General features: G+C 38.2%; 1 protein-coding gene across 1 annotated transcript in view; it reads left to right on the forward strand.

Moving 5' to 3' along the window:
* LOC125353670 overlaps window positions 1–12,046 on the forward strand; it is a gene marked incomplete at its 5' end in the record, with an annotated part of 258,574 nt that overhangs the window by 49,405 nt on the left and 197,123 nt on the right. The window contains 3 exons of the mRNA XM_048349341.1: window positions 6,598–6,674; window positions 6,900–6,983; window positions 10,983–11,106. Of these exons, the coding sequence (XP_048205298.1) occupies window positions 6,598–6,674; window positions 6,900–6,983; window positions 10,983–11,106 (285 nt within the window). The remainder of the gene's footprint in view (window positions 1–6,597; window positions 6,675–6,899; window positions 6,984–10,982; window positions 11,107–12,046) is intronic.

Genomic DNA, 12,046 nt, shown 5'->3' on the forward strand with positions numbered 1-12,046 from the left:
AAATTTTATTGACAAGGTGATGTACAGAGGGGGTACAGTTACATAATAAGGTAGTGAGTAAATTTCTTGTCATATTTATTACACCCTCCCTCAATTTCTTTCCCTTCCCTAGTTCAGGTAAGCATATATGCAATATCCAGGGTACCAAAATCATATAGAGTAACCACATGGGGTATGCCAAAGGAAGTTCACCTAGTACATTACATATAACGGCAAGAATAGAATCTGTACTTTTCATTGTTCTTATTTATTTCTCATACTTGTTTGTTGAATTTATCATGTTCTCCAGAATGAGAAAGAAGTTTTTATATGATCAGTTATGGTATAATTTTGAATATTCCTGACTTCTAGTACAGTGTCTTCCTCCTTCCTTTCTTCCATCCTTGGAATGATTGATCTATAAATATGAACTGTCAGAGTTATTGAGAAACCTCAAATCTCACAAATTTATATGTGATGAGCTTGGAAATATCTACTGGGTTGAATCAGGGTATATCTCTCTCTGTGTGTGTGTGTGTGTGTGTGTGTGTGTGTGTGTGTATGTGTGTGTGTGCGCCCCTGCGCCAGTACTGGGGCCTGAATTCAGGGTCTAGGCACTATGCTTTAGCTATTCTCTAGCACTTGAGCCACATCTCATTTCTGCCTTTTTGATAGTTTATTGGACTTAGAAGTCTCACAGATATTCCTGCTGTGGCTAGCTTAGAAACTTGATTCTCAGATCTCAGCATCATGGGCAGTTAGGATAAATGATATGGGCCGGTGGTACCCAGCCTTTTCTGTTTCTTAAGACTCTTGGGAGAATAGTGCTAAGTAATCTTATTTAGCCACATCAAAAACAATATATAACACATAGTTGATATTATTTTTAGATTGTTAAGATTTTGTTGTAAAGGTGACCTACAGAGAGATTACAATTATATAAATCAGGTAACATGTGTATTTCCTTTTTTTTTTGCCAGTCCTGGGGCTTGGACTCGGCCTGAGCACTGTACCTGGCTTCTTTTTGCTCAAGGCTAGCACTCTACCACTTGAGCCACAGTGCCACTTCTGGCCATTTTCTGTATATCTGGTGCTGAGGAATTGAACCCAGGGCCTCATGTATACGAGGCAAGCACTCTTGCCACTAGGCCATATCCCCAGCCCCTGTATTTCTTTTTAAACAGTGTCACCCCTGCCCTTATTCTCTTACAGTTTTTCCCTTCCGATTGCTTTGCCTCCAAATTGTATAGTTTATTTCAAAAATAGTGTCTAGTGAGTTTCACTGCTGAATTGGTTCACCCATTGTTTCTGGGCTTCCCCTTCCCCTCCCCAAATCAGACAAACTTATACACAAGACAAGGGGTATAGAAATAAAAAAACAACAACAACAAAAAGGAATAGACCAAAGAAAAAAGGAAAGAAGAAAAATAAACAAACCACCAACAGTACAATAAAAAAAATCCTCTTGCTTCCATTTCTTAGATTTCATTTTGGATCTCTCTCTCTCTCTCTCTCTCTCTCTCTCTCTCTCTCTCTCTCTCTCTCTCTCGCCAGTCCTGGGGCTTGAACTCAGGGCCTGAGCACTGTCTCTGGCTTCTTTTTGTTCAAGGTTAGCACTCTACCACTTGAGCCACAGCATCACATCTGGATTTTTCTCTATATATGTGGTGCTGAGGAACTGAACCCAGGGCTTCATGTATTTGAGGCAAGAACTCTACCACTAGGCCAGCCCTTGGAGTTCACTTTGATAAACATCATTTTATATGATCATAGGCACATAGCTATTGTGGCTTTGCAATCCTCTCCTAAGAATATTCTCCTTTGTTCTCACTGTGTGAATGTGTAGAGTGCTGTTTAATTAATCATGTCCAGGTATAATTATTTGTCTTTACTATCCATTGGGTTTACTTGTAGATTTATAGGTACATTGTAATTATTACATATGAGGGAAAACATGCAGCCTATGTTTCTTTGGGTCTGCTCACTTCGCTTTGTATAGCTTAGTATAATCTTTTCCCGGTCTCTTTATTTCCTTATGAATTGGGTGATGCCATTTTCTTGGATGGAAGCATAGGATTCCATTGTGTATACATACCACATTTTCTTGATCCATTTGTCTACTCAAGAGCATCTGGGTTGATTCCATATATTGGCTATGATAAACTATGCTGCAATGAACATGGTCGTGATGGTGGCTTTAGTATAGCCTGGTTTGTGGTGAATTGCATAGATGCCCTGAAGTAGCATTGCTAGTTCATAGGGAAGCTCTGTTCAGTCTGTTGAGGAACTTCCGTACTGCTTTCTAGAGTTCTTGAACAAGTTTACATTCCCACAAATAGAATAGTAGAGTTCCTTTTGGCCACATCCCCACAGCATCTGTTATTACTTTTATTGATAATGGTCATTCTAACTGGGGTTAGGTGGAATCTCAATGTACTTTGATTTGCATTTTTTTATGACAAGAGATGTTGAACATTTCTTCATGTGTCTATTTACATTTCTTTTTTCTTCTTCAGAGAAGTCTAAGTCTTTAGCCCATTTATTGCTAAATGAATGCTGTTTCTTTGAGGATTTGTTTCTATGAGGTTTAACTTTTTGAGCTCTGAGTATATTTGAGATACAAGGCCCTTGTATGATAGATACATAGGTAGTAAAGATCTTCCATTCTGTGAGCTTTCTATTTGTCTTGCCAGCTATGTCCTTTGCCATGAAGACACTCTTCAGTTTGATGCAGTCCCATTAATCTAGTCTTTCTTTGATTTGTTTTGATTCTGGAACTTGCTTAGGAAGTTTTGACCTGTGCCAAGGAGCCTTAGTGTTTTCCCCATCCCTTCTGGTAATATTTTTAGGCCTATTATTGTGCCAGTACCCAGATACTTTAATTGTGACTATAAATTGTGTTCTGTGGTGTTTTTTTTAATTTGATTTTGTTTCCAAATGGACGAACAAATCATAGAAACACAAGAAAAATGGCAAGTCAAAGAACGTCAACCCTAAGAAAATGAAAGTCAATAGAGTAGCCAATGAAAGATCTAGAAGATAATTCTCAAAATGCTTATATGTTCAACAAAAAGATAGAAAGCTTGCACAAGGCTATGCATCAGCATGATGAAACTAACCAAGATGGTTGGAGGAATTCATGGAATCCACAAACAAAAAGCTAAATGAATTCCAAAAGAAGGCAAGGGAGTCCAACAAAACAATCACTCAGCTAAAGGACATGAGGAAAGACACAGATAAATCACAGAAGTAGAACAAAGCTTCAATGAAGAGACTGAAGCCATCAAAAATGATCAGTTAGCAGGCAGGAAAATAAAAAGTAGAAAGTCTTGACAGCAGAATTAGACAACATAGAAGATAGAGTCTCTGGAATCAAAGGGGAACTAGAGAAAGGACAGAAGTTTTCAGGATAAATCCAAGAAACAAGAAAAGTGTTTGCTGGAACTTCAGGACACAATCAAAAGACCCAATTTAAGACTAGTAGGTATTGACAAAGTTCACAAGAAGGAAGCTAAAGGGATAGGAAATATATTTAACAGAGAATTCTAGCAGAGAACTTTCCCAATATCCAAAACAATAGGCCCATTCAGACAGAATAATCCTGTAGCTGATATTTTCCTTGTGGAGTTTCTCAATACCAATGCTTCCAACTTCCCTTTGCTTTTCTAGTGGATATGCATGGGGTCTTCTATTTCAATGGTCTCCTTTTTCACTTGGGAAGAAGAAGCTGCTGTCTCTTGAGTAGCCTGTGCACAAGAGACATGAGGGGGAAACCAAAACCTCTCCCAACACTCAGCAATGAGTGGAGGCTAGCAAGCACATGGTTAAACTGGAAGCTGACTTCAGCCTTATTTGACTTTGAGATGGCTGTGGACACCACTTGTCTCCTGCTCATACACTCATGAGAGACCCACTAAGTTACTCCATTTTGTGAGCCTAGGAAATTGTGTCAGACTATGTACATTTGTTGTTTGAAAAGACCAGGTTTTCAGATTAAAGAAATATGAGGCAGTGAGTGCTTTGTAGTTTCATTTAGTACACAGTTCTATCTTCCGTGATTTCAATTACCTGTACCCTGCTGTGACATGAAAATTCTAAAATGGAAAAATCCAGAAATAAGAGAAACACTGCATTTATGTAACCTTTATTACAGTGAATTGGTATAAATATTCTATTTTATTATTGTTAATCTTACTGTGCCTAATTTATAAATTTAAGTTTATCATAGGTAAATCATAGGGGGAAAACCCATACCACCCACTATATATAGGATCATTCTTATCTTAGGTTTCAGATAGGAGTCTTGGAATATATTCTTCATGGATCATGGAGGAAATTCTGTAACACAGATTTTTGGTACCTAGAAGTGGAATATTTCCACAACAAACTCCAAATTCTGAGAAATACTGACAACACAAAATAAATTTGGCAGAGTGGGCTGAAGGCTTGATAATGTTACTTCAATCCTTACCAACTTTGAGAAATAAGGTAAGGGCTTGTAGGAAAGTGAGCAAAACACACTTCAATGGAAAACAGAGGAGAGATATTTCGTATGGAACCTCAGGGAGTTGAACACAACTCTGCCTGCAGTTACATGGGACTAGAGAATGTATCCCATGAACTGCCTATGCTAACTAAGGACGTTGGCACCCCGAGGACTCTAAGTGCCACCTGGATTGTTCTTGCTGCTGACTGCAAAAGGCAAGTGGAGAGAGGTAAAGGGAAGGAAGGACTGTTAAAATGAATCAAGACTTGATGTTTCAGAAAAATCTCAGCTTCTAGATGGCAAATGACATTACAATGAAGAAACAGCTTCTGACCCTTGAGATTCAACCCCAGGAAAATATGGTTCAAGGAAGAAGCCAAGTCAAATCATTTAAGACCTTAGAACTATTAAAGGAATTCTGCATGGTAGTATGTATGTAGACACAAGCATGCTAAAGACGTTAAAAATGTGAAGCAATTCCTATCAGTCAGACAGCATAGACTGTTTAGGAAGCCAAAGAACAAGACCCCTTGTCTTGTCTGTAGAAGTCTAAGCTCCAGAAAATTCTTTTTTGGGGGAAGGGGGTTGCTGGTCCCAAGGCTTGAACTCAGGGCCTGAGCATTGTTTGTGTTTAAGGCTAGTGGTCTACTGCTTTGAACCAAAGCATCATTTCCAGCTTTTTAAATAGTTAATTAGAGATAAAAATCCCATGGAATTTCCTTCCTGGGCTAGCTTTGAACTGTGATCCTCAGATCTCAGCCTTCTGAGTAGCTAGGATTACAGGTGTGAGCCACATACACCATGCCTGAAGATTATTTTGATGGTATTTGTGGTTTGGGCTTTCATCTAATGAAGTGAGCTCCTATAATACTCACAAAAGACTCATAAAGCTTTTAAAACATATTATATAAGCAGGACAATTTCCTGCTTTGATTAAAAGGAACAGAGAGACAATAAAATGAAGAAATATTTGGGCCCCCTAAATTTTACTGGCAGAAAGCAGGCTGGGAAAACTAGATGCAAAGTTTAAAAATGGGTTCAGGCCTGCAGTTGCAGATCATTGGGATGGTATTTGCCTGGGGTTTGATCCTCAGCACCACAAGGAAGTAAAACAGAAAAGTAAATGAAGGAAAGAAAGAAGAAAGGAAGGAAGGAAATGTATGAAAATGACATAGTGAAAACAAACATGTATAATTAATATTCATGAGCAATTATAATCAAATCAGTTAATAAAAGGAAGAAACAATGTGGAGCCAAGATCTGAGAGGGCAAAGCTGAGTCAGACCTTGGGAGCTCATCGAAGAGAAGCCAATATCTCTTGTTCGGATTTCATAACTGCTATGGTGCTGTGATCCCAGCCACCAGTTATTCATACCTTTGTCTAGTTCTCTCCTGCACCATACCAGGGCTGAGCTGTGTGATTAGAAGCACACAGTAGGAATGCTGTTGTGTTAATTTTTAGAGTAGGTTATAGAATTTAGGTTAATAATAAGGATAGCTACTGCCCACCCCCTATTAGTCACATTCACTGACTTTGTGGATAGTTGCATATGGAACTCTCTCATCATATTTTCAGGAGTATTGTTAGTAGATTTATGAATAGAGTTTCTATACATTACAGTTTTCACAAGATAGTCCTGGATTATGTCAATTGTCAATTGTTCTTGCATAAATGTATTTCATTTTGTTCCCCAAATTCCATGAATTGGATGATAGATTACATAAAATTATTAACATACTCTTCAGTATACCCATTTACATGTTCTAAACCCAAGTGATTATGTGGAATGTGGGGTGTGTGTGTGTGTGTGTGTGTGTGTGTGTGTGTGTGTGTGTGTGTTTGAGAGAGAGACAGAGACAGAGACAGAGAGAGAAGAGAGGGAATGGAGAGAAAAACAGTTGTGCTGGTATCTAGTAAGTATCTCTGCTCTACCTTCCTGGAAGAAAAGTAAGTAAACAAATGCAAATGAGAAAAATCAGAATGTAAGGTGGATACTAAAATTATGATTCGTAGGTATGCTCTAAAACTCTGAGGATTACCATATCCTACGTGAGGAAAAAGCAAACTTTACCTAGATATTTCAAGCATGCTTTTAATCAGTTTTATTTCATTTCTACTTTCTTTTATACAGGACTTAAAACTTGAAGGGGAAGGAATGAATCAAGATATTCTTAGGTCATCTTTAGAAACGGTCAAAACATTGAAGAGGTGTGTACCTTAGATTTGATGCTGTGTGTATGCTATGGATTAAGTAGGGACCAATTATAGATGATTGACATCTTTACTTTGAGTCACCTGACAGGCCATAATTTTTGGGAGCCAGGACACCATTTTATCCTCGTATCTATTTGAGTCCCTTTATCCACATGCTGCTTGGTTATGGGGTATCTAATCCATGGTAATATAACTGGAACATATTTTTTAATCTCTTAGAAAATGTCATCTTTGCGCCACGCAAGGATTTCTGAAGGTGGATATGACCATTACTTTCTCTCATGTAGCAGCAGCAGAAGAGAAGTAAGTTCAGAGGCAGCTTGCAAATAGTAGTCTCACTTCAAACAATAAGAATTATCCTTCCCATATGACCTTGCACTAGAGACTCAGTATTCTTCACCATCAGTTGCTCCTCAGTTAATCAGAAATGCTTGTACCTTGTTTGACTGCCACAAGGGTTGAATGAGACAACAATACAGGTGGCAGAGTGCTGGTGGCTAATGGCTGTAATCCTATTTACTCAGGAGGCTAAGATCAGAGGATTGTGGTTTCAAGTCAGTCCTGGAAGACAAATCTGAGAGACTTGTCTCTTGTCTCCAAGTAAATAACGAATAGCCAGAAGTGGAGACAGGGCTCAAATGGTAGAGTGTCTTATGAGTGAACAAAGCCTGGTAAGAATGACACAGGAGTGCCACTCCTTGAGTTCAAGACCCAATGCTTGCCCAACAACGAATAAAATGCAATGTGTCTGAGAGACTTGCCCTGCGCATGCTGAATACTTGGTAGATGCCACTTCATACTGAGAATACCAGTGGCTCTTAACAGTGGTCAATATTACCCACATGGGATATTTGGTGATAGTTGGTGACATTTTTGATTGTCCCAGCTGGGACAGGATGGGATGGTAGTGCTATTTAGTAGGCATAAAGTAGGTTGAGATTCTACTAAATGACATCCAAATCACAGGGCAGGCTCCACAACAAACAAATATCTGATCCAAAATGTCAGCAATGGTAGGACCAAGACATCCCACTGTAACCCCTACAGCTTATTCATGCCCTTTTCTATAACTACAACTTCATTCAGCAATGCCAATAAGATGTTTACCTGGGTAGGACTATCTAGTGTCTGAAAGAGGAGTCCTTGCAAGCAAAGTACTCCATCACTAAGGCATCATTTCAGTACCCAGCTCAATACTAGTGAGGTGTAGAATAGCGTCCTTTCCCAGCCCAGTGCTTCTTAATGAGAGGACTGGAAAATGGTCAGGGAGAAAATAGGAACCAACTTCAATCTCCAACAATAGAGATTCATTGAAGTAGATTATGGGAGGCTTTGAGAATGAAACTCTAGGGAATAACTAAAAATTAGGCTGTAGAAAAAAATACCTAGAATACACAGCCTAGAAATTGCAGGATACAAATATTTACAATGTTTGTTTTACTGTATATTAAAAATGTGTCCACTAACTTTGAAGACTACAGGTCAATTTGTTCATGGATATTTTGTCTGGACTTTGGGCCATTGGGAAGATTTTTATAACATACCAACACAGCTTTTTAAAACATACAGAACATGCAGCTAAGCCAGGTGCTGGTGACTCACATCTATAATCCTAGCTACTCAGGAGGCTGAGGTGTAAGGATCTTGGTTCAAAGCCAGTCTAGGCAGGAAAGCCTATGAGACTCTTATTAACTACCAGAAATCTGGAAGTGGTGCTATGCTCAAAGTGGTAGAGTGCTATCCTTTAGAGAAAATATTCAGGGATAGCTCCCAGGCCAAGTTTGAGCCCCATTACTGATAAAAAACAAAACAAAACAAGATGAAACAAAGCAGCAGCAGCAACAACAACAAAATTCCCATACAGCTATTCTTGTGCTTTTCATACTCATGACTCAATAAATCTTGTGTAGAAGGTATTTGAAAGAAAGTTCTATATCGGTACTGAACATATACAGCTCTTTTTCTTGTCCTTTCCTTAAGCAATAGAGTATAACAGCTATTTCTAGAGTGTTTAGTTTGTATTAGGTATTGTAAGTCATGGAGAGAGACTTCAAATTACACAGGATGTGCCCATGTTCTGTTCAATATGAGGCCATGGATAAGGGATGTGAGCATCTACAGATTTTGGTACCCAAGAGGAGTCCAAGAAGCAATCTTCAGTTTATATAACATGAAATTAACAAGTGCTCTGTATGAGGAGGAATCAGGAAGGATAGTTGACCTTGAGACCTAAGGTAGATATGATCTAATGTCAGCCTTGTTTCCTCACCTAGAATGCAACTAGTTTAAAGGAACTCAAATTACTAGATGATATTTAGCTCTCTGGTGTCTTCCCCTTTTTGTTAACCATTGCATTCTTTTTTAAATTTAAGGAAGTCATTTTTAGAAAACCTCTAATTACAAAAAAAAGTGGGATTGTAACTGGGAACTGTATTTTCTTTATTCCCCCCTTCTTTCAGATTGTAATTATGACTGTAGCGTATAATTACCTAGATTAATTTTTTAAAGTTGTTTCTGAGTGCCTTACAATTCCTACCAAAGGGATATAGAAAGTAGCTGGGTATATCATCGCAATGTGGTCAAGAGAATATATTTGATATTTACTTAGAAAATCTGTTTACCTTCATAACAGTATAATAGGGTCATTAAAGACAATAGATACAGTAGTTTAAAAGTAATAAAATTTACAACAAAGTGTATTTAATTTGAAATTGAATTGCTAGCAAATGGGTGTCCTAATGAACCCTGTGTCAATGTAGCTCTAATGAAATCAAAGGAAATCAGTTGTGTTATAGGAAACTAAACAGCAATGAGACCCCAAAAGGCCTCTTCTCTGGTGAGGCATAGCCATTGTCACCGATAGACTTGCCCGTGGAATTAAGTGTAAGTCAGGAGGAGTAAGTTACATGATACTTGTTAATTTAAATGAATTTGGTAAAGTAGAAAAATAACAGTATCTGACCAGGAGAAAAAATAGTTAACAATAAACATGAAACAAAGTGAGCGAATATTAATAAGAGGGCAAGAGTCAGGGGAACATCTTAAGGAGAAAAAAATTCACCTCTGGAACGTACATTAAAAAAAAAAAAAAAGCTGGGTGCCAGTGGTTCATACCTGTAATCCTAGCTACTCAGGAGGCTGAGATCTGTGGGTCGCAGTTTAAAGCCAACCCAGGCTGAAAAGTCCTTGTGGGATTCTTTTTCTTTTTGCCAGTCCTGGGCCTTGGACTCAGGGCCTGAGCACTGTCCCTGGCTTCTTCCCGCTCAAGGCTAGCACTCTGCCGCTTGAGCCACAGCGCCGCTTCTGGCCGTTTTCTGTATATGTGGTGCTGGGGAATCGAACCTAGGGCCTCGTGTATCCGAGCCAGGCACTCTTGCCACTAGGCTATATCCCCAGCCCCCTTGTGGGATTCTTACCTCGAATTAGCCACCAGAAAACCAGAAGTGGTGCTATGACTCAAAGCCATAGAGTGCTTGCCTTGATCCAGGCTCTGTGTTCAAGCCCCATGACTGATGAAAAAAGAATATAAAATTTAATGTCATATATTAGGTATTTATCTATTTAAATTTCATTTCCAAGTTTTTTGAACAATTGGTAGATTGAAGGGGGAATGATTAAAAAAATGAAGTAATTAGAAGTCTTATCAAATACAATCAGCCCTTTATCTCTGTATATATTGAGTGAACCAGTCACGGATCAAAAATGTACCTAGGTCTAAGATGGATGGAAAATATAGTGAAACAACTGTTAAGAATTAGTAACTATAAGAATATACTATACAATAATTTTTAAGAATTAAAGATGGTAAGTCATGTAGAGATGATTTAAATTACACAGAAGGATATGGATAGGCTATATGTGAACACTCTACTATTATATAGATGGTTTGAACATGTGTAGATTTGGCTACCCATGTGTGTGTTGGGGGAACAGGGGGTTCCTGGAACCAGTCTTTCACAGCTATATAAGGACGGCTGTATTTGATCTCTTGGCAATTTTGACAACATGACATTTTAATTGCTGGGAGATCAGTAGTAAGTAAAGTGAGTCTTATATTTTATGAGGCCAGACTTCAAAAGCCACTTCCTCTCTGACTTTAATCAGCTGCAGCACCTGTAATGTGGTGTTTATTTAATTGCTAGTTAATCTGACAAAATGTTGAAGGAAAACATCAAATTGTATTGTGATTCCAAAGACAAGGCATTCTCTCTCTCTCTCTCTCTCTCTCTCTCTCTCTCTCTCTCTCTCTCTCTTTTAAAGGACCTATTGTCATTTTTCTGTCTTGCTTCTTCATAACTGTAGGAGAACTCCACATCCAGCGTCCATTGAAGAGTTAACTGTTGGCAAAAAGGGGTGTGGCACTAAACCTGATTCTTTCACACAAGTGACTGATGATTCCAGGGGAGCTTCAGGATCTTGCTGCAAGGTGAGCTCTTAGAACTAACTTTTTTTTTTTCCTAGTGGAACATGTTAAGTGAGGAGATTGACTGTCTAGATATATTTGCCTCTTGTGCTTTTTCTCTAGTAGGCCTCATGAGAGAAACACATTTTTTTTTAAAGTGAAACTTTGATGCTAATAAGGAAAGACTAGCATCTCTCAATGGCAAAGCCTTGAGAATTCCCTGAAACAGGAAGTCAGTGGGAGAAGCTCATTCCTTACCATACAGTGAGACAGGCCTGTTGCCATGCAAATGAGACAAGGCTTGAGATTCCATGAATCTTCTATCTGCATCTCCTACTCATCTGACACTCGCTTTGAGGAAGGTTGTAAATGCAAGAGAGATTGTGGTGTAATTCCTCAGCCTGGCATTTCTGCCCCTAGTCACCATTCGATTATCTTCCAAATTGCTGTGTTTCAGAGAGATAAAGATTTTTTATGGCTTGCTGACTTGAAACAACCACAAGAGCCAGCAAAAAAATGGCGAAGCAGCCATGCATAGTAATTCCATTGGTAAATGACAAAATCTTTGTTTGTCTGACATTTCCAAAATTACTACAGAAGATGAATCTAAAACACAAAATGTCACATTTGGCATGCAAAAACTATCACAATATATTTCAGTATAAAATTCATAGAGGCGTTTAATTTAGAATGTGTTTAATAACTCTGTCTGCCTGCATCAGTAATCCTGCCTTGAGGTTTAAAAAGATTGTCTTATTTATTCACATGGAGTTAATTTTTAAAATATTTTTGGAAGCCAAAATATTAAGGTTAAGTCTTTGTTGTTAATTAAGACTTTCTAATTAAACAAGAAATAATTATTTTGATTCATTTTTAAGTATGACTTATATGAGTAAACAAAAGAAGCTGAACAACTTTCAATGTTTATTTAACAGTGATTTAATTCTAGAAGCATACTATCTCT

The sequence above is a fragment of the Perognathus longimembris genome, chromosome 6, assembly GCF_023159225.1.
Source record: "Perognathus longimembris pacificus isolate PPM17 chromosome 6, ASM2315922v1, whole genome shotgun sequence".
Classification (NCBI taxonomy): domain Eukaryota; kingdom Metazoa; phylum Chordata; class Mammalia; order Rodentia; family Heteromyidae; genus Perognathus; species Perognathus longimembris.